The 23,960-nt window shown below is 39.7% G+C and overlaps 1 protein-coding gene across 3 annotated transcripts in view; it reads right to left on the reverse strand.

The window, feature by feature from the left end:
- DDX4 (DEAD-box helicase 4) overlaps nt 1-19,741 on the reverse strand; it is an 87,128-nt gene extending 67,387 nt beyond the window's left edge. For 2 of the 3 annotated variants that reach the window (XM_003827375.5, XM_003827374.5), the window contains exons 1-3: nt 17,017-19,741; nt 16,086-16,168; nt 8,887-8,944 (exon numbers count right to left, since the gene is read on the reverse strand). In XM_003827375.5, the coding sequence (XP_003827423.3) occupies nt 8,887-8,944; nt 16,086-16,154 (127 nt within the window). In that variant the 5' untranslated portion in view covers nt 16,155-16,168; nt 17,017-19,741. The remainder of the gene's footprint in view (nt 1-8,886; nt 8,945-16,085; nt 16,169-17,016) is intronic. The other variant, XM_055112370.2, reaches the window with a different exon arrangement.
- Nucleotides 19,742-23,960: the final 4,219 nt, after the last annotated feature.

Genomic DNA, 23,960 nt, shown 5'->3' on the forward strand with positions numbered 1-23,960 from the left:
TTAGATAGTGCTGGAAAAAAACTAGGTTGTTATAGGGACAGAAATAAAATTGGATCCCTATTTCTCACCATATTGAAAAAAAGGGATTCAACGATACATTTAAAAATGGTTACTACCATCAGAGAATACTACAAACACCTCTATGCAAATAAACTAGAAAATCTAGAAGAAATGGATAAATTCCTGGACACATACACTCTCCCAAGACTAAACCAGGAAGAAGTTGAATCTCTGAATAGACCAATAACAGGACCTGAAATTGTGGCAATAATCAATAGCTTACCAACGAAAAAGAGTCCAGGACCAGATGGATTCACAGCCGAATTCTACCAGAGGTACAAGCAGGAACTGGTACCATTCCTTCTGAAACTATTCCAATCAATAGAAAAAGAGGGAATCCTCCCTAACTCATTTTATGAGGCCAGCATCATTCTGATACCAAAGCCAGGCAGAGACACAACAAAAAAAGAGAATTTTAGACCAATATCCCTGATGAACATTGATGCAAAAATCCTCAATAAAATACTGGCAAACCGAATCCAGCAGCACATCAAAAAGCTTATCCACCATGATCAAGTGGGCTTCATCCCTGGGATGCAAGGCTGGTTCAATATATGCAAATCAATAAATGTAATCCAGCATATAAACAGAACCAAAGACAAAAACCACATGATTATCTCAATAGATGCAGAAAAAGCCTTTGACAAAATTCAACAACACTTCATGCTAAAAACTCTCAATAAATTAGGTATTGATGGGACGTATTTCAAAATAATAAGAGCTATCTATGACAAACCCACAGCCAATATCATACTGAATGGGCAAAAACTGGAAGCATTCCCTTTGAAAACTGGCACAAGACAGGGATGCCCTCTCTCACCACTCCTATTCAACATAGTGTTGGAAGTTCTGGCCAGGGCAATTAGGCAGGAGAAGGAAATAAAGGGTATTCAATTAGGAAAAGAGGAAGTCAAATTGTCCCTGTTTGCAGATGACATGATTGTATATCTAGAACACCCCATTGTCTCAGCCCAAAATCTCCTTAAGCTGATAAGCAACTTCAGCAAAGTCTCAGGATACAAAATCAATGTACAAAAATCACAAGCATTCTTATACACCAACAACAGACAAACAGAGAGCCAAATCATGAGTGAACTCTCATTCACAATTGCTTCAAAGAGAATAAAATACTTAGGAATCCAACTTACAAGGGATGTGAAGGACCTCTTCAAGGAGAACTACAAACCACTGCTCAACGAAATAAAAGAGGATACAAACAAATGGAAGAACATTCCATGCTCATGGGGAGAAAGAATCAATATCGTGAAAATGGTCATACTGCCCAAGGTAATTTACAGATTCAATGCCATCCCCATCAAGCTACCAATGACTTTCTTCACAGAATTGGAAAAAACTACTTTAAAGTTCATATGGAACCAAAAAAGAGCCCGCATCGCCAAGTCAATCCTAAGCCAAAAGAACAAAGCTGGAGGCATCACACTACCTGACTTCAAACTATACTACAAGGCTACAGTAACCAAAACAGCATGGTACTGGTACCAAAACAGAGATATAGATCAATGGAACAGAACAGAGCCCTCAGAAATAATGCCACATATCTACAACTATCTGATCTTTGACAAACCTGAGAAAAACAAACAATGGGGAAAGGATTCCCTATTTAATAAATGGTGCTGGGAAAACTGGCTAGCCATATGTAGAAAGCTGAAACTGGATCCCTTCCTTACACCTTACACAAAAATCAATTCAAGATGGATTAAAGACTTAAACGTTAGACCTAACACCATAAAAACCCTAGAAGAAAACCTAGGCATTACCATTCAGGACATAGGCATGGGCAAGGACTTCATGTCTAAAACACCAAAAGCAATGGCAACAAAAGACAAAATTGACAAATGGGATCTAATTAAACTAAAGAGCTTCTGCACAACAAAAGAAACTACCATCAGAGTGAACAGGCAACCTACAGAATGGGAGAAAATTTTCGCAACCTACTCATCTGACAAAGGGCTAATATCCAGAATCTACAATGAACTCAAACAAATTTACAAGAAAAAAACAACCCCATCAAAAAGTGGGCGAAGGACAAGAACAGACAGTTCTCAAAAGAAGACATTTATGCAGCCAAAAACCACATGAAAAAATGCTCACCATCACTGGCCATCAGAGAAATGCAAATCAAAACCACAATGAGATACCATCTCACACCAGTTAGAATGGCAATCATGAAAAAGTCAGGAAACAACAGGTGCTGGAGAGGATGTGGAGAAATAGGAACACTTTTACACTGCTGGTGGGACTGTAAACTAGTTCAACCATTGTGGAAGTCAGTGTGGCGATTCCTCAGGGATCTAGAACTGGAAATACCATTTGACCCAGCCATCCCATTACTGGGTATATACCCAAAGGACTATAAATCATGCTGCTATAAAGACACATGCACACGTATGTTTATTGCGGCATTATTCACAATAGCAAAGACTTGGAACCAACCCAAATGTCCAACAATGATAGACTGGATTAAGAAAATGTGGCACATATACACCATGGAATACTGTGCAGCCATAAAAAATGATGAGTTCATGTCCTTTGTAGGGACATGGATGAAATTGGAAATCATCATTCTCAGTAAACTATCGCAAGAACAAAAAACCAAACACCGCATATTCTCACTCATAGGTGGGAATTGAACAATGAGATCACATGGACAGAGGAAGGGGAATATCACACTCTGGGGACTGTTGTGGGGTGGGGGTGGGGGGAGGGATAGCATTGGGAGATATACCTAATGCTAGATGACGAGTTAGTGGGTGCAGCACACCAGCATGGCACATGTATACATATGTAACTAACCTGCACAATGTGCACATGTACCCTAAAACTTAAAGTATAATAATAAAAAATAGAAAAGAAAAAATAAATAAAATAAATAAATAAAAATGGTTAAGATGGTAAATTTTCTATTATGTCTAGTTTACCACAGTTCACAAACAAAATTCCTCAATAACTAGAGACCCATGGTCAGGGCTGACCAGAAAAACTTTAGCGTCAAAGATTCCTTTTTTGTGAGTCATTTAGGTATATTCATACTGCATACACTATGTCTTGATTTGACACTCAAATAAATATGGCCACCATGATTCAAAAAGGATGAGTTCAGACAATTAAAAGCTCAATGTGAAAGGCAAAAGTCTAAGGAAGATAATGTAGGAGGCTACTTTTTGACAGAGATGGGGAAGAATTTCTTAAACTACAAAATCAAATCAAGAAGCAAAAAAATTATTTAATAACTCCAGAATTAAATTTTTGATTAATAAGTCATATCATGAACAAAGCTGACAGACAACAGAATGGAAGAAGATATTCAGTGTCTAAATCAGGAAAGAGCCTAAAATCTAGAATATTAACAATGCCTGCCAATCAACAATAGTAAGAGCTAGCTCAATAGAAAAATAGACTAAAAATATAAACAGGCAACTTACAAAAGTAGAAACTTACAGAATAACAACATGTATATAAAGAGACAGTCAGATACATGCATAGTAAAGCAATGATGCTGGGCATGGTGGCTCACGCCTATAATCCCAGCACTTTGGGAGGCCAAGGCAGGAGGATCACTTGAGCTCAGGAGTTCAAGACCAGCCTGGGCAACATAGCAATACCTCATCTCTGCTAAAAATTTTAAAAATCAGCCAGACATGGTGGTGCAAGTCTGTAGTCCCAGCTACCCAGGAGGCTGAGGCAGGAGGATTGCTTGAGCCTGGGAGATTGAAGCTGCAGTGAGCTATGATTGCAGCACTGCACTCCAGCCTGGACAACAGAGCAAGGCCCTGTCTCAAAAAACAACAACAAAAAAAAGATTTTACTTTATACCCAAATAGATTGGCTAAAATTAATTAAAATTAAAAATGTCAAATGTTGGTGGGAATATAGGGACTATGAGAACCCTCACATCCTAATGATGGGAGTATAAACTGGTATAGCTATTCTGGAGAGCAATTTTTGAAATATTTAGACAAATTAAGTACATTACTCCTTTCCATAACCCTGTAATTCTACTCGATTCCACTATTCAAAGTAATTCTCACTCTGGCCCATAAATGAACATATACAAGAATGCCCATCCTATGGTAACAGAGGGGAACAGGAGGTAATCTCAGTGCCTATCATGGAGGAAGAATGGGAGTAGATAAAACTTGGTGATAAAAGTATATGAAATACCACACAGTCATTAGAAATAAGGAAATCAATTATCAATTAGGAATATATCTTAAAAACAGTGATGAGGGGGAAAAGTAAAAAAAAAATTCTAAGTTAAAAATACACATCAAAATATGCTCAGAAAACACACGTTTAAAAACATACACAGAGCAGCCATGTCCTCCACCCTTCCCTTCTGTGCTGATGCTGCCCGGCTCATGTCAGCCTCTAGCCTGCCTTCAATTAGTTGTGGAGTTCCAATGAAGAAATATTTGAGGTTAATGTAGAAATTGCCAAACAATCTATACTATCAAGATCACGTTGGAAGATTTGGGAATGAATGATTGAAGGATATGATGACCCCCAGTCCTCTACCAAATAATGAAGCAGTATTTTAAAAGGTCATTCAGTGGTGCACCCCCCCATAAAGATGACCCTCCTCCTCCTCCTAAGAATAATGAGAAGAAAAATGAAGAGATAAAAATCCTGTTTGGGACCAAGAATTCCTGAAAATTCACCAAGGAACTCTCTTTGACCTTATTCTAGCTGCAAGCTATTATCAAAGGTTTGTTACATGCAAGACTGCTGCCAATAAGATCAAGGAGAAAACACCTGTGGACATTCCCAAGACCTTCAATATCAAAACGACTTTACTGAAGGGGAGGAAGCCCACGTACACAGAACCAATGGTGTGAAGAAAAGCGAAATGTGCCTGACACTGTAAAGATTGTTCCAAATACTAGTTGCACTGCTTTAGAGTTTATAATTATTAATATAAAAAAGTAGACAAATACAACAGCAAATCGACTGCATTAGCAGAATACTGTCATTGCATGTGTAGTTTGAGTACAGATTCCAAATCTATTGCTGAGTTTTTTCTAGTGTGATTAAAAGTTTTTTTTTTTTTGCTCTGAATAAAACTGAACTGTGGATTCTCTACAGAAACTGACATTTTGGTATTTCCCTCCTTTTGTAAAGCAATTTCTGCCTAGTTTGTAATCCAGTTAACTTTAGTGGCCTTTCAAAGGGCATTGCAAATAAAACAACTTGCAAAAAGTTTTCTGAAAAAAAAAAAAAAAAAAAAAAAAAAAAGACACACACATACAAAAGAATTGCTCCTTTGGGGAAGGGGAGGGCAAGAAATCCCTAAAACTTCCTCCCACAAACAGCTTGTTTCAAATCAAACATGAGTAATAAAGAAATCAGCAAAAGCAACATAGAAGCTGTACAATATAGTGAGGACAGAGAGGGAGGAAGGAAAGGCTGGAACTAGCATATACAGTTACAAAAACTTAAATCTCAGAGACTAGAGGATCCTGCTCTCCCAAACAAAACAGCCTGGCCCTGGCCCAATCACTTGACGGTAGAGCCCATCAGTGCGTCCCGGCACAGAGTTGACTTTCTAATCAGCATTTTAATGATCCACCCTCAAATACAAGGCAGGCAAGGTTCAGCAGAATTTTTTTTTTAAGAGACAGGGTTTCACTCCATCAGCCCTGCTGGAGTGCAGTAGTGTGATCAATGCTCACTGTAACCTCAAAATTCTAGGCTCAAGCAATCCTCTTACCTCAGCCTCTTGAGTAGCTGGGATTACAGGTGCACATCACCACACCCAGCTAATTTTTAAAAATTTTTTGCACAGACAGTGTCTCACTTTGTTTCCCAGGCTGGTTCTGAACTCCCGGCTTCAGGCAATTCTCCCACCTCAGCCTCCCAAAGCAAAGGGATTACAGGCATAAGCCACTACACCTGCCTCCTATTGACATTTTAAAGCCAAGTAATGTGAAATTGTTTTCGCTTAATTTTGGAAATAATCATATAATACCAGTTGTTTAGAAGGGTTTCCATGACTATTAAAAGAAAGATGTGATATAACACGATTCCATTTCTATAAAATACAGAATGAAAAGACGCATGTCTAAATACAATTTTAAGAGCATGAAAAGGGTATGGAAGGTAAGCATGGGTAAGCAAAGGAAAAACAAGACAAGTATTTATAAAAAAGGAACATATGTATTAATACATTATGCCAGTGGCATACGATCATGTATGTGGGAATATACACAGGAATCTAAAAAATCAGAGTCAATAGACATCAATGGTAGCTAAATTTAGGGGCTAAGATTTCAGATTTTATTTCTCCCTTTTTCCTTTTTTTTAAAACAATAAGCATATTTAGGTATTAGCTTGGCTTACATTCACTGGCCTGGTTTATATTTCTCTAATAAGAAAATTTTCATAAAAAATTATGAAGAACTACAAAAAGTACTTGTTATCTAGAAGAAGGTAAGCAGGCAATCAATATTTTTCATTAGTGATTTTCATTAATGATTTCATTTCATTAGCCTAAACATTCATAGGTCTAATGCTAAAAAAAAAAAAAACCTAGCTTTTAGTTGGTGGTTATTTCAGTCTAGTTTCTTGAAAATTCCAATACAAAACAGTGTTATGCGTTAATATACTATAGACCTAAACTTTCATTCCTTTACAAATATTGGCTTCTGTTCATACCTCAAAAAACCAGGTTTCTCCTGATTACACAGCAATCAATGCAAATAGACATGTTAAAAGGTATCTATTACGTTTATCCATTTGTCTTTCCGGAATACTCTAAGTACACAGAGTTTATATGGTAGAAGCAAAATCAGCCCTTTGCTGGGGTTTCAGCAGGTAGGATTCCAAGAACTTCTGAGAATCTGAATATTTCTGTATTAAACCACTGTGTTTAAATGCTTATAAAAGATAAACATATTTTGAAAATAGCAAAGTCATCTCTTTTAAACTTAACTTTTGTCAAGATATTTACCCTGAACTTAAGATCCTCATGAGAATTAGATTTGCTTTAACCTGATAAACTGACTCTCAAACTATCCTCACATTTTGGAAACTACCTCACCATGGGTGTTTTCCACCATAGGCCAGGTTTCAGTGGGCATGCAGCTCCCTTGACCATAAAATGTTTTACCTCATCTACTCATTTTTTATAAGAAAAATGATAAAACTACTACCTGATGCCACCAGGCCCTCTTCCTTATGCTAGTCAGCCTTAAAAATAGTAGTAACTCGATTTAGAGACTCATAGTAAAGTCATAGTAACTCAAATTCACTGGAAGTAGATGGTGGTTGCCAGGATCAGGGGAGAGGAGGAAATGGGGAGTTATTTTTCAATGAGTACAGAGTTCCAGTTTGGGAAGACAAGAAAGTTCTGGGGGTAGATGGTGGATGATGGTTACAGACTAATGAGACTGTACTGAATGCTGCTGAACTGTACACATTAAAATGGTAAATCTTATGTATACTTCATCATAGTTTTTTAATGTTTTTGTTTTGTTTTTAGAGACAGGGTTTTGCTCCATTGCCCAGGCAAGAGTGCAGTGGCATCATCATAGTTCACTGTAGCCTTGAACTCCTGGGCTCAAGCAATCCTCAACCTGCCAAGTAGTTAGGACTACAGGCACAGGCCACCATGACCAGCTAATTTTTAATTTTTTTTGTTTTTGTTTTTTGAGACAGAGTCTCACTCCATCTCCAGGCTGGAGTACAGTGGCGTAATCTCGACTTACTGCAACCTCCACCTCCCGGGTTCAAGCGATTCTCCTGCCTCAGCCTTCCGAGTGGCTGGGACTGCAGGCATGCAGCACCGCACCCAGCTAATTTTTGTATTTTTAGTAGAGACGGGGTTTCACCATGTTGGCCAGGATGGTCTCAATCTCTTGACCTTGTGATTCACCTGCCTCAGCCTCCCAGAGTGCTGGGATTACAGGCATGAGCCACCATACCCAGCCTAAATTTTCTGTAGACAAAGACTCCAACTATGTTCCCCAAGCTGGTCTCGAATGACCTCAAATGATCATTTGATCTCCTGGCCCCAAATGGTCTTCCTACTTCGGCTTCCCAAAGTGCTGGGATTACAGGCATGAGCCACTGAGTCCGGTCAAAATTATTTTAATATAGTAACAATTGCATTTCATCCTGCTTTGGACTTCAACAATGTGAAAAACTACTGCCATGAGTGAAATTTCCCAGCCTAGTCCTACCACTTTCAGCCATCTTCCCATCTACATCCACTCTGTAAATAGAGTTGGACAACCCCAGGGGAAAAATGATGGTGGGAGGGGCAACCAAAGTGAAAACAAGTTCAGAGTGGGGTTGGCAGGAGGGCGCAACAGGAAGGATATGGGTTCCTTTACCTTGACACGTTTCTACTGTTCTCCTAAGACCTTTCCCAAATTAGTTTTCTGATCCCAAAGAAACTCAAGATATCCCGATGGTATGACAGATTTGGCTTAAACAGTTATTATCCTGACAGGTCATCACCATTGTAACCTGCTTCGACAACCTTATAGTCCTATATTCTACTCCCTTATGTCAGGAACCCTGATGATGATGATGCCCTAGCAGCCTGGAAGCTGAATGTGCAACTTCCAAGTTAGGCAAATGTTTTATAGTAATCCATTAAATCAAATAATACAGTCTATTCTTTTCCCTCTCTCAATTCCTCTAACTAGAAGTACCCCCATTCCACAATATCCAAATCAGAAGGAACTTTCACTAAGAAATTTTTTAAAACACCCTCTACAAGATGTCTACTAGTCTGTGGCTCTTCATTCACTAGATGAAACCCTTAAACTAAAAAGGGTTTTACCTTTTTCCCATAACACATACCTGATGATGAAGCTGGAGTCCTGTTAAAATTGTCTCCATTTTCTCCAGAATATCTATCCTGTGAGAAAGAAGAAAGAAAAGACTAGTTTCCTACTTTGAATATGAATGTGTCATTTATTTCACAAATACTAGAAAACTGTAACAATTGAGCTTTGTTCAGAACAAAATAATGATAGACTGTAAGGTTTTCTAAATCACTGGATGTTCCTTTACTAATTATTCCAAGACATCTTCACTTTAACATTGTATATATAGTACTAATATATATCACTAGAACAGTGGTCAGAAAACTACAGCCACCAGCCAAATCTGGTGGGCCACCTGATTCTGTAAAGAGTTTGACTGAAGTACTACAACAGCAAAGTTGTGACAGACAGGTAAGGCCTATAAAGTCTAAATTATTTATTATCTGGCCCTTTATAGAAAGGGTTTGCTGACACCTGACTTAAAATAAAAGTTTAGTCATTTAAGTCACCCATATTCCTGAAAAGTACAATCAGGCTGGGTGTGGTGGCTCTCGTACGTAATCCCAGCACCATGGGAGGCTGAGGCAGGAGGATCACTTGAGCCCAGGAGTTCAAGACCAGCCGGGGCAACATGGTGAAACCCTAGCTTTACTAAAAATACAAAAAGTTAGCCAGGTGTGGTGGCATGAGCCTGTAGTCCCAGCTACTCGGGAGGCTGAGATGGGAGGTTCACTTCGCCTGGGAGGCAGAAGTTGAAGTGAGCTGAGATCACACCACTCACTCCAGCCTGGGTAACAGAATAAGACCCTGTCTCGAAAAATAAAAATAGAAAAGAAAATATAATAAAATATCATTATAAAATCTGACAAGTAATACATGAATAAATCAACACTGGTCAATACACACTATTGTATGCCAAGTTCCATATATTACAGTATATTCATCAATATTACAGAGTATTAGTGATTTAACACTAATCTTTGCTCTAGAAAAGTACTACAGAAATTTTTAAAATCTCTACTGCGTTTATAGTGAAACCAATTAATGGTACTCTCATGTTTTAAAAAGGAATTCACTGGCCGGGCTCAGTGACTCACACCTGTTATCCCAGCACTTTGGGAGGCCAAGGTGGGCAGATCACCTGAGGTCAGCAGTTCAAGTCCAGCCTGACCAACATGGAGAAACCCCATCTCTACTAAAAATACAAAATTAGCCCGGCATGGTGATGGGCGCCTGTAATCCCAGCTACTCAGGAGCCTAAGGCAGAAGAATCACTTGAACCCAGGAGGCAGAGGTTGTGGTGAGCCGAGATCGTGCCACTGCACTCCAGCCTGGGCAACAAGAGCAAAACACTGTCTCACACCATCTCAAAAAAAAAAAAAAAAAAAAAAAAAAAGGATTCACTGTAAAGTAAATTCACTTATGGACTGGAAACAATTTATATATGCAACCTGCCACTGCACTACAACTACAATGAAAAGGTATATCCTCAGCTGTAGCATCAGAATATTCATGGTTAATTTTAATCACATTTGTCACAGCAGTAGCTGAAGACTGTCTTTGCTCCCAAATACTAACTGTTCACTTTCCCTACTTTAGGCTAAAGAAAATCATTTACTATTAACACACATGCATTACATGAGCAGTGGTAGAATGACAGCCAGATTTAGAAAATTCAACTTATTATAAAATCAATAACTGAATGCAGGTTAATTTTGGAACCTTCCAACATTTCTCCGGATAGTTCTAGATTAACGACAATCTGAGTAATTTTTTTCTCAGTAACTCTTAGGGTGTCCTTATCATCATTAATCCACATCTTTATTTCTTCTCACATAAACTTCCTTTAATTATGGCAAAAGTTCAGAATACAGCTCTGAAATTCTTGCACATGACAATCAGAATTTAATAATTTAAGAATGAAAGGAAATCTACAGATGATCTCTTAATCAACTAACTTACAACAGTTACAATGTTCCTTCAAGTAAGTTCATTTAACTAAGTCCCAAACCTAGAGAGAATGCACCAAGGTAGGCATCTTTAGGTAACATCTATTTGCTAAAATTTCTTTCTCAAAGACATTGACTTTTAAAACTACTTTTAAAAAGCTCAAGAGTCGTCCAAACATTTTTCCGAGTCGTCATTAAGGGCACAAAAATAACAACATACTTGAAATGACTTGGGGTTTTGGTAATTGCTACAGTAAAAAAAAGTTCCAGTTTATTACTACCACAGACATTAAAACAAGAACAATTATCCAATATTTTCTATTTAAAATCTAAAGACTTTTTTCTTGTAAGGCTCAAAGTACTATAGAGTGAATAGAGGCAAAAAAAAAAAAAAAGGCTGGTTTTACAAGTGTTATAAAACACTCTTACACTAAAGAACTGAAAAACTTATTATTAAGCTTCAAGCTATGGAACTTAATATCCCACATACATCCAACTTACAAATTCCAAGATGAATTTTGAAAAAATACATCAAAAATAATTTCCAACAGAATTTTATCATTAAAAAAGCTTAACTGGTTGGGCGCGGTGGCTCATGCCTGTAATTCCAGAACTTTGGGAAGCCGAGGCAGCCAGATCACCTGAGGTCAGGAGTTCAAGACCAGCCTGTCCAACATGGTGTAACCCCATCTCTACTAAAAATACAAAAATTAGCCAGGCATGGTGGCGGGCGCCTGTAATCCCAGCTACTCAGGAGACTGAGGCAGGAGAATCGCCTGAACCCAGGAGGTGGAGCTTGAAGGGAGCCGAGATTGCACCACTGCACTCCAGCCTAGGTGACAGAACAAGTCTCTGTCTCAAAAAAGAAAAGAAAGAGAGAGAAAAGGGGTCACAGCAGATGAAATTAAGTTAAAGATTTTGAGATGAGATTACCCTGGATTATCGGCATGAGTCCTAATTGCCATCACAAGTGTCCTTATAATAGAGAGGCAGAGGGAAATAACACAAAGACCCACAAAGGAGGTGCAATGTGAAGACAGAGCCAAGAGATATGCAGCCACAAGCCGAGGAATGCCCTTAGCCACTAGAAGCTAGAAGAAGCAAAGATTCTGTCCCAGAACCTCCAGAGGGAGGGCAGCGCTGCTGACACCTTGATTTTTAACTTCAGGCTTCCAGAACTATGAGAATAAATTTATGTTGCTTTAAGTTACCCAGTTTGTGTTAATTTGTTATAGCAGCCACAGAAAACTAACACATTGGCCTTCTTGTTGCCCTAATACCCCAAGTTTGTTCCCTCCTCCTTCTCAAAGGTTCCTTGAGAACCTTTGCACCTGATGTCCTGCTGGGACTCCTTTAAGTCTCAGGCTCATGAGTCACTGTCTGAGAGAAGCCTTCCCTCTCCAACTAAATCCACCCCGCACCAGTCTCACACACACATTTCTCTAATTTTTTATAGTACTTTTCACTATAATTATTTGGTTCTCAAACGCGCTTATTCTGTCTTCTCCAGTAAAATACAATGTAACAGCAAGCACCTTATGTTCACCACTCTCTCTCCAGCACCTACTAGAACTCAAAAATATGTTGAATGAATCATAGGTCTCGTCTTTAGCTTACCTCTTAAAATACTTAGCTGTAAACCATTATTATCTCTCAAACCACCCAAATGCACCAATTCAGAAATTTCGAATGTTTAACACATAAGTGTTCTCACATGCAGCTACAAATAATCCTTTTGCATTTTGATGAACACATTTTTTTCACCTGTATTCTTACTTTCAATTTTGTAATATCATATATATGTTTATTTTCTTATCTCAACAATTATTGCTAACATTGCTACTGCTGCTTAATAAAATTATAATTGTGGATGGTCTAATTACTCAATTACTGTTTCCATTTTAACCACAAGAGATTTCGCCTTCTGAAATGTGCCACAAAAATGGCAAATAGATCAGACAGAAGTGATCACTATACAGGCTTACATTCACTGTCAGTTAACAAGAGGCCTCACAGCTAGTAGGTAAGCAATGGAATTATCTAATACACTCACCATACCCATCCATTCTAACACTCACCCCAATAAGCCTGCAGGCAACGTGCAAATGCCTAATGGTTGAGATTTCTGGACTATATAATTGCCACATTATAAAATCTTTCTTAACTTCACATCTTTCGCTGTTCTATTCCCAGGTGGTACACTCACTTTAAAATTTAGAATTGAGAAGTTCTACCCAAAATTCTATCTGTTATACTAGAACAATGACAAATTATTTCAAAATTATATAAGCGTATGTCAACATTAAGTCTCCAAATAAAGCTCCTGAGAAGCACTCAGAAAAGGATGATCACAGATAAAGCTGCTATAAAAGAGAAGGCCAGCTTTTTCTTGAAAACCAAATTCAGTTAGAACAAATCAAAATGGTGTCTTTAAAAGAAACGGAATGAAAGACTTTAGATTTGTTCTACATAAAAATGTAATGTATTCATCTCTAGTTTCTGCACTTTTTTTTTTTTTTCAGACAGAGTCTTGCTCCATTGCCCAGGCTGGAGTGCAGCTGCCCGGACTCGGCTCACTGCAATCTCCACCTCCCAATTTCAAGAGATTCTCCTGCCTCAGCCTCCCGAGTAGCTGAGGCTACTGGCGTGTGCCACAACTCCCAGCTAATTTTTTGTATTTTTAGTAGAGAAGGGGTTTTGCTATGTTGGCCAGGCTGGTCTCGAACTCCTGGCCTCAAGTGATCTGGCTGTCTCAGCCTCCCAAAGTGCTGGGATTACAGGCATGAGCCACCGCACCTGGCCATCTCTGCACTTTTTATTCAACCTAGGAAGGCAAATAAAGATCCTGATTGCACCATGTTCCTTCGAGTCAACTAAGCAAAGAACTAATGGCACAACCAGCACAACACCAGGTGTTAAGTTTGCAGACAAATGCAAAAGATACACTACAAATTCACCCAACACAAATGTATTAAGCATCATAAGGTAGACTGGTCAACATATTCAATTTAGTATTCCCAATGTGAAGAAACTATGTTACTGAATAGCATAAAGATCCCAAAAAGGGAAATTTGAAAGATTTGACAGTCATCCTTAATTTCAGAAACCCAATGCAATAAATATGCACAACACGCTACAGTGCAGTGTGCTGCTTAAACACTTCATGAAGACAAAAATCTCAAACTAAGAAAAAAGAAATTGGACAGATGGCTATTAAGACCAGGGGGAATAAAGTACCTATCTGTGAATTAAACTTTGTGTTATAACAAATCTATTGAGAACAAGGAGGAAAAAGAATGATAAAAAATGTCCTCTGAACAAGTAATTCCATTTTTGAAAAAAATTACCAAATTAAAACAAGTAAGATGTAAACATTAATGACAATACCACAGTGAGAAGCTAACACCACTGAAATTCCCACAAAAGTTGTAATATGGAATAGTTAGTGCTGAAGTGTGAAGAAAGATGGATTCAAAAGTTACTGTTATATGGCTGGGTGTGGTGGCCCATGCCTGTAATCCCAGCACTTTGGGAGGCCAAAGTGGGAGGATCACCTGAGGTCAGGAGTTTGAGACCAGCCTGGCCAACATAGTGAAACCCTGTGTCTACTAAAAATACAAAAAAAAAAAAAAAAAAAAAAATTAGCGGGGCGTGGTGGCACACATGTGTAGTCCCAGCTACTTGGGAGGCTGAGGCAGGAAAATCGCTTGAACCTAGGAGGCAGAGGTTGCAGTGAGCTGAGACTGCACCACTGCACTCCAGCCTGGGCAATAGAGTGAGACTCCATCTCAAAAAAAAAAAAAAAAAATTACTGTTACATACTATCATCAAAACTATATAAAACATGTTTGGGCTGGGCACGGTGGCTCATGACTGTAATCCAGCATTTTGGAAGGCCCAGGTGAGTGAATCACCTGAGATCAGGAGTTCAAGACCAGCCTGGCCAACATGGGGAAACCCCATCTCTACTAAAAATACAAAAATTAGCTGGGCGTGGTGGCATGCGCCTGTAGTCTCGCTGAGGGAGGCTGAGGCAGGAGAATTGCTTGAACCCAAAAGGCAGAGGCTGCAGTGAGCCCACACTGCATGACTGCACTCCAGCCTGGGTGACAGAGCAAGACACTGTATCAAAAACAAACAAAAAATGTTTGGAAAAAACAGAAGAAAATTGACTAAAAATTTTAACAGGAGTGCTTGTCTATTGGGCAAGATTTGTAGGTGACTTTCTCCACTTTTCCCAAAAAAGCTATATTTTTATGATGAGAAGAGAACTATAAAAAGATAACACAGTCCAGGTGCAATGGCTTGCGCCTGTAATCCCAACACTTTGAGAATGTCGCCTGAACTCAGGAGTCGGAAACCAGTCTGGGCAATATAGTGAGACTTCATCTCTACAAAAATTTTAAAAAATAAAAAAAAAGGTAACATGTTATTTCTTTTAAAAAGTTCCAAGAAAAGAAACATGATAAATTTATATTAGTATTTTGGGTATTTTAATATAAACTTCACATATAGATCAAATTCAACTAAGACAAAATATTGCATATTTTATATTTTTGTCTAAAATAAGAACTTCCACTAAGGCAAAACTTGAAATCAGAAAGTGTCAGAACTGACATACACTCAAACTGGAAATTCTGAAGGGGAACAAAAAAATCAACTTGTAGAGACACCATAAAGTAAGTAACACATGCAAAAATAATCTATTATCTTTTAAAGTACCTTCTACTCATCTTTTTAAAGCCAATTTCCAAGTCAGAACTGAAGCCCAAAAAACTTACCCCACTGTCCCCTAAATTACAATGTAACTCCCCAAATGCCATTAAGAAAAAAGATCTGAAGATTCATACAAACTGATGTTACCAACTCAATCAGCCTAGGATCATTTATCCTGAGAACCCTCCTTGCACAAAATCAATTTTCAGAATTTAAAATATCTCCCAAAACGTAATTATTGTTTTCTATTTTCCATACAAGCGTCTTTCACTGATATCAACCACATTTGCCCAAATTTGCTTTCACCTGAAGAAGTCCTAAATCACTGAGATTTAAATTAGGTCATTAATATTTTTACATCTATTTTAGCTTTTAATTATCAAATTGCCTCAAGCTAGCGTATCCTATAGGAGGCTTAGGTTGTCTCTTATTCCCCATATAATAGTTAATAACAATCACATGGAGATAAACACTGACACAGACTGTATAATTTAGAACTCTCACCACAGTGATTTTCAACTTTGATAAAATCCGTAGCATTTAATAATTAAACTTTAAATGTTATTACCTTCTCAAATATGGGAACATAGGAAGACATATGAGGGTTGATTTCTGCTTCCCAATCTTCATCTCCCATGGTGGCTTCAAGTTCTATTCAGAAAAAAAAAATGCACATTTGGACTCAATTAGATCAGAATCATAACTTTAAAAGTATAAACTCATTGTTTCACATACACGTCTTGAAACTACCCAACTAGGTGATGATACCCCAAAAGTTTTTTCCAAAGAAGGAATTAGGTCTCTTCTTATCTAAAGGTGGCATTTATCTCCATCCTTTCTTATCTTTAGAAACTAGTTGAACCTCTTACCTAGTCATTCTAGCAATCGCCATGTCCCCAGCAAGACTTAGGCTTTTCCCAAAAATCTGTTCATAGACTTTAATCTCCTCCCTCAGAGGGTCCCCAAACGACTTACTGAATATTAAGGGAGAGGCAACTTTTTTCAGAAACTACTTAAGATTTCTCCCTTCCCATGATTAACGTCCAAGGTGGAAAGGATGTTTGCTTTGGGGTGTTTGTGGCGTGCGTGGGGGCGGGGACAGGGGTACGGGAGTCGACTGGGTAGGGGGGCGGCGACTGGGTGAAGAGGGAGGCCTTGGATTTTAGTGGGGAAGGGAAGAAGGGTATGGTTGCCCAAATCCTGCCGACGAAGGACAACCAGCTTCATCAAGAAGGGTTTGTACACAAATGGTACTAGGACCATGTCTGTTCAGAGAAAACGCAGTGAAGAGGCCAGGAATAAGGCCCCTTCGCCTCCTCTGCAGGTCTCAAGCCCAGACTTTGGGCACCCGTGGGACTCTGAGACCCCGAGGCAGAAAGGCTTCGAAGGACGGCTTCAAAACTCCTCCTACTCCATCCACACTTTGGCCAAAGGTCGGTTACTGGGGAGCCTGTACGGCCGAGTTCAGGCCAGTTCCCGTAGAAAAGCGGCCCACTCACCTCTCCGCGGCTTGCTCTCCCAAGTCCTCGCAGGCGCCCACGCGACTTAAACGGCTGCACGTGCAAGACGCCCACTGCGTCAGGTGCGTGGCTCCAACAACAAATGGCGTCTGTTGACGATTGGCTGGTGACTAGCGCCACCAGCCAATCAGCGCTCAGACGACCAGTGGCGTCCCGCCTCCACTTCTAGCCTGCGGATTCCCTAAACGCTAGCGTTCGGGCCTCTATGGCGACGCTCTGGCCTCATAGCCAAGTGGCCTGTTGGGCCTGTGGGTACAAGGCTGGCTGAGGGCCCACTTGTGTCCACGTTCTCTCGTGGGACCCTTATTCTGGAGACGCTCTGGATTTTCCTTGCACAAGCTTTGCAAGCTAAATATGTCCACCTGCCTTTTTCTAACAAAAAATAATAAAAGGGGAAAGGGATAATGTCCTCCCTACTTGGCCTCTTTAGTGCTCTCTCCCCTTTTACCCATCACAGTCCATGGGTTGGCCCCTCGGGTTCTGCATTTCAGAGACTCGCTCCACATCCGGGGATTCCAGGTGCCTCAAAGTGCAGCTGAGGCTCATGGAGGAGGTGCATTCCCTTTTCCTCCCAGTAAGGGGGGCAGGGATGAGACTCAGTCCAGCTGGGACCCCAGGAAATTGTAAAGAAAGTTAGACTCAGCTGGGCATGGTGACTCACGCCTGTAATCCCAGCACTTTGGGAGGCCGAGGCGGGCCGATCACATGAGGCTAGGAGTTCGAGACCAGCCTAGCCAACATGGTGAAACCCCGTCTCTACTAAAATTACAAAAATTAGCCGGGTATGGTGGCGGGTGCCTGTAGTCCCAGCTACTCAGGAGGCTGAGGCAAGAGAACCGCTTGAACGCGGGAGGCAGAGGTTGCAATGAACCGAGATCATGCCATTGATCTCTACCTGGGCAACAGAGTGAGACAGAGGAAAAAAAAGAAAAAAGAAAAAAAAAAAAGCCTGTAAGATTTCGGGGGTCCACCATTTTGGAAGGAAACAGGCTCTGATCCAGAAGGAGGGAGGAAATTGGTGCTGGCATAGGTCATTCATCAAGGCTTGGATTTGTGGCCCACCTGTTTATATTTCTACGGGCACTAGCCAAAGTGGCCAAGGGTTATTTTGATACTTCATGCTGTCTTCAATCAGATTTTCTTGTTCTGCCCCCACCCCCCACCCCAAAGCAGGTAAAATCCCTCAGTATTTTCCCAGCCCTTCAAAAAGCGTGACCATGGGCTGTTTTAAAAGTGTAGTTCTCAGAGGCCGGGCGCGGTGGCTCACGTCTGTCTGTAATCCCAGCACTTGGGGAGGCCGAGGCGGGTGGATCACGAGGTCAGGATATGCAACCATCCTGGCTAACACGGCGAAACCCCGTCTCTACTAAAAATACAAAAAATTAGCCGGGCGTGGTGGCGGGCGCCTGTAGTCCCAGCTACTCCAGAGGTTGAGGCAGGAGAATGGCGTAAACCCGGGAGGCGGAGCTTGCAGTGAGCCGAGATCGCGCGACTGCACTCCAGCCTGGGCCTCAGACCGAGACTCCGTCTCAAAAAAAAAAAAAAAAAAGTGTAGTTCTCATTTTTGTTGTCGTTTCTGTCATTTTCCCTTCTCTGAATCTGAAGAAACTCCTATCTCATTCAGGAACATAAATAGCAACACAGTTTGATACTGGTACATAAAGGATAAAGCACTTAATAGGCTCAGGCTTGCTTCATACTTTTTATCTCTAGAACCATCACCACCAAGAATGTCAGGATTCATCTAGTTAGCAATAAACTTTGTCAGACGATTCTCAAGGTGATCAAAATGAATATATTTTTTATTTATTTATTTATTTATTTATTTATTTTTGAGACAAGGTCTCACTCTGTCACCCAGAGGGGATTGCACTAATGATCATAGCTTACTGCAGCCTCAACCTCCTGTGCTCAAGTGATCCTGCCACCTCAGCCTCCCGAATAGCTGGGACTACAGGCACAAGCCACCATGCCCAGCTAATTTTCAAAAAAAATTTTGTAGAGAAAGAGTCTCCCTGTGTTGCCCAGGCTGGTCTCCAATTCCAGGCCTCAAGTGAGCCGTCTGCCTCAGCCTCCCAAGAGTCCCCCTGTGTTGCCCAGGCTGGTCTCCAATTTCTGGCCTCAAGTGAGCCTCCTGCCTCAGCCTCCCAAAGTGCTGGGATTACAGCCATAAGCTGCCACACCCAACCTTAAAAGATTATATTTAGGCTGGGCACAGAGGCTCACGCCTGTAATCCCAGCACTTTGGGAGGCTGAGGCAGGTGGATCACGAGGTCAAGAGATCAAGACCATTCTGGCTAACACGGTGAAACCCCATCTCTACTAAAAATACAAAAAATTAGCCGCGTGTGGTGGCACGCACCCATAGTCCCAACTACTTCGGAGGCTGAGGCAGGAGAATCGGTTGTTCAAACCCAGGAGGCAGAGGTTGCAGTGAGCTGAGATCGCGAGACTCGGCTCAAAAAAAAAAAAAAAAAGATTAACAAAGGCCAAACCAAAATACAGTTTGATATAATTCATTTTAAATAATTTCCATTTTTAAACCAAATTTTCACATCACATACCCTCAAGGCATGGTGGAGGACAGCAACCAATCTTCAAGGTTCTGAATTTGTATTCCTCTGAGGTATTTTAATTCAATTCAATTGAATTATTTTAATTCAATTCAAATTAGAGATTGTTCCTGCAAAATTTTTAATTCTATGGGAAAACATTTACTAAGCAGAAAAAGCAAGATATAAAATCATGTAGAGAGAATGACAACTAGGTTTTTTTTCAAGTATGGAAAACTTGGGCAAATTTTCTAAAATGAAGACATTTTTTAAAATCACTTAGCAAACATTCTCTGCTATTCACTCACTTGGAGAGTACAGATTCTTGTTGCTTTCAGGTATTGCAATAAAATGACTTAATGAAAAAGTCTGCATGTATAATGTGTGAGAGGAATCCTTGGTTAAGAAAAAGCGAATTCTGATGAGAACTGAAGTTCAATATTGAGGAAAGGATAAATAAGCAGTGCATAAAAATAATATAATTCAAATATTGACCATGAATAGTGAAAAAAGACAGTTTTGTAAAGATTTGCTCCTTCATGTGTGTTCCAAGAAAGTGAAACTAATATTCTATTTTCTGATTCCCTCTTATAGATCTTAACTTGGTGTTAGTGATATTCTGTAACATAAAGAAAAGGTAGGAATTCGCTTAGTTGTAAAATAAGCCTTAAATGAGCACCTACTATACACCAGGTACCAGGCTAGGTGCTAAGTAAAATTGGCCCATATCTCAAGCAACATTCTAGTGGAAAGAATGGCAGTGGCAACTGGAATTTAAAATCTTAAGACTGCTGTGTCAAATGATTAACTAGAAAGCTTAGGTGAAAAAAAAAACTTTATTGTATACAGTTTCCTCCAAATTCTCTAAATCCCATATTTAGAAGGACTGATTAAAGCAAAACAATTTCCTCAAAGAAGTCTCAGTTTTAAATCAAAGTTTGTAGTTAAGACCCTTCACACTTTTGAAACACTGAATTCTCAAAGTTAATACAAATAAAGAGAACTGATATTTTAGTCTTTTTATCTTTTCAGCATTATCTTCATCTTATTCAAATAATGATTTTTTATTGATGTGGATTGTGTCTAGCGCCATGTCGACACTGTTAAAAATTCTTTTAATCCACCAGTAGGCCAAAATTAATCACCTCAAATGGTAGAGTATATGTTCATTCTTAGGTACTATAAATATTTGAGAATAGTTAGAAAATATTCAAGAATATTAGGTACACAAATATTTGAGAATCTCTTACTATGCACAAAATCACAAATACTAAAGATAAAATTTCATATTTTATCTTTCAAATACTGTAGGTTGAAGGCCGGGCATGGGGGCTTACGCCTATAACCCCAGCACTTTGGGAGGCTGAGGTGGGTGGATCACTTGAGGTCAGGAGTTCAAGACCAGCCTGGCCAACATGATGAAACCCTGCCTCTAGTAAAAATACAAAAATTAGCTGGGCATGCTGGCAGACATCTGTAATCCCAGCTACTCGGGAGGCTGAGGCACGAGAGTCACTTGAACCCGGGAGGTATAGGTTGCAGTGAGCCAAGATTGCACCACTGCACTCCAGCCTGGGCAACACAGCAAGACCCCATCTCAAAAAAATAAAATAGAATAAAATACTGTAGGTTGGAGCCCTGTAAAATCAACACAAAATAGAGGGGGTGGGTACAATGATGGTATAAGATACCATGACGCTAGTACACACCTGAGGAAGAAATTCAACAGACAGAGGTGTTCAACATACCAACCAGGATTCAGAGAAACTTATGTATTTTATTTTTCCAGTAATGGCTAGGGCAATATTTACTAAGGTGTGGTATATACACCACTGAGTTTAAGCAGTTCATGGACATTTTCATTTTGGTAGTTATTTTAATGTTTATATTTATTTCAATATGTGTTAGAAAACTAGCACACCAAATATGATTTCAGAAATATAATTGCTTAGAAAGAAGCTAAAGTAAATGTTTTGTTTTAAAAACTTATTCAATTAAGAAAACTAAGGGCCGGGCGGGGTGGCTCACGCCTGTAATCCCAGCACTGTGGGAGGCCGAGGCGGGCGGATCACGAGGTCAGGATATCGAGACCGTCCTGGCTAACACGGTGAAACCCTGTCTCAACTAAAAATACAAAAAATTAGCCGGGCGTGGTGGCGGGCGCCTGCAGTCCCAGCTACTCGAGGCAGGAGAATGGCGTGAACCCGGGAGGCGGAGCTTGCAGTGAGCAGAGATCGCGCCACTGCACTCCAGCCCGGGCGAGAGAGCGAGACTCCAAGGAAAGAAGAGAAGAGAAAAGAGAAGAGAAGGAAAGAGGGAAAGGGAGAGAGAGAGAGAAGGAAGGAAGGAAGGAGGGAGGAAAGAGAAGGAAGGAAGGAAGAAAAGAAAAGAAGGAAGGAAAAGGAAAGAAAGGAGGAAGAAAGGGAGGGAAGGGAGGGAAGGGAGGGAAGAGAAGGAAGGGAAGGAAAGGAAGGAAAGGAAGAAAACTAAGTATGTGTGTATTGAAATGCAGGAATGGTAAAATCATAAAGGTGGTATTCAAATGACTGAAGCTTGGGAAACACTGGTGAAAATTTAAAAGACTCTAAATCTGGGGGCTGGCCACTAGAGAAGTGTTCTCTATTATGAGTAAAGATATTTCATCAGCACCTGTTCTGATTCCATGCTTACTTAGCAACTTCTTGACTAATCACTCAATTTCCCAAGTGATTGGATACTGGGAAAGGAGGGGCATAAATAAGACATACAAGCCTTACTTGCTCCTTATTATGAATTCATACATTGAAATTCTGGTTTACAAATCAGTCTTGTTTGAGCTTAACTAGTGTTCCTGAGAGGTCCTGTTTGCAATCAACCAGCCTTCCTAGATGACATTAACACATTCAGTGGCACCTAAACTCTGTTATAAGTGTGTTTAATGAGAGCTTAAAGTAAGTGAAGGATAAAAGTCAAACACTGTGTCAGGTTACCTTGGACAATACTTCCTTAGACCAAGGGGTCTTATTGGCCCTTTGTCACAGAACAGTGTTTGACCAGTGAACTATGGAATTTAGTGAAGAGTCACTAGGAAAGCATAGTACCCTAGGAGGAGAAGCAGTGACCAGACCCTGTCCATGAACCTTGGCCAGGAATGAATCTCTTTTTGTCTACCTCTCCCAAGACTGAAGGATTATAGCTTTCAAATAGGAGGAAAGTCACCAGGAATTGGCTGTGAATTCAACATTGGTAATCTCTGATTATTCATTTATTAGCCATATGACCTTGGGCAAGTTATTTAATCTTTCTCTGTAAAACGGGGATAACCAGGGCCATCAGATACAGATATGGAGGTTGTATCCTGCACAAAGGCACCAAACCAAAAGGCAAGAAATAGCTGAACCCTCTCTGCCTGCTCTCTAACGAACAAGCCAGGCACCTGCACACCTGCATCGACTCATATGAGGCACCATTCCAATTCTCACAAAGGTTAAATTCCCTCTATTTTAAATACTTAGAATGGTTTCTATTTGCCTGATTGGTCCCTGACTGATACAGGGGTTTTATTGGAAAACTTCTTTGCCTGAAATCTGTCTTTTGGAATTCTGAAACTTATATGTAGTGCCTAATAAAAAGACTATCAATTTAGGACCTCACAAAGAGTTATCTACACTTGTTCCTTCTACTTCCTCACCTTTCAATCCTCAATCCACTGCAATCTGACTTCCGCCTCATTGCTTTATTGAAATTGCTACTGGCAAGGTCACATTGACCTCCTTGTTACTAACCCTATTGGCAGTTTTCAGTTCTTAACCTAGGGGACCTCTTAGCAGTCAGTGACACTGTTGACCACTTCTTTATGAAAATACTCTATATGTAACTAGATAGCCATATGGAAAAAGACAAAATCTGACCTGTTTCTCACATTATACAGAATAACAAATTCAAATATGAAAACAATAATACTATGCAAAAACTAGAAGAAAACACTGATGAATTCTTCTGTACTTGCAAAAACTTTTCTACCTATGATTTAAAATCCTGAAGGAATAATTTTATGTAATGTGACTAAGTAAAGGTTAAAAATAAAACTTCATAGCAAAAAATAACTATAAGAAAGCCAAAAGACAAATGAAAAGCTGGAGAAATATATTTTCAACATACACCCAGTAAAAAGATTAAGATCTGTAATATGGAGAGAGCTTCTAAAAGTAAAAAAGAAAAAGATTAACAAATCTCAAGAAAAATGGGCAAGAGATATAAACAAAGAATTTCACAGAAAAAGAAAAGCAAATAGTCCTTAAATAAATGAAGAGAATCTCAACTTCATTTTAAGAGCAATGCAAATGAAAACTACACTGAGAAACAATTTTTCACCTATTAGAATGGCAAATG

Source organism: Pan paniscus, chromosome 4 (genome assembly GCF_029289425.2).
Source record: "Pan paniscus chromosome 4, NHGRI_mPanPan1-v2.0_pri, whole genome shotgun sequence".
Taxonomy (NCBI): Eukaryota; Metazoa; Chordata; class Mammalia; order Primates; family Hominidae; genus Pan; species Pan paniscus.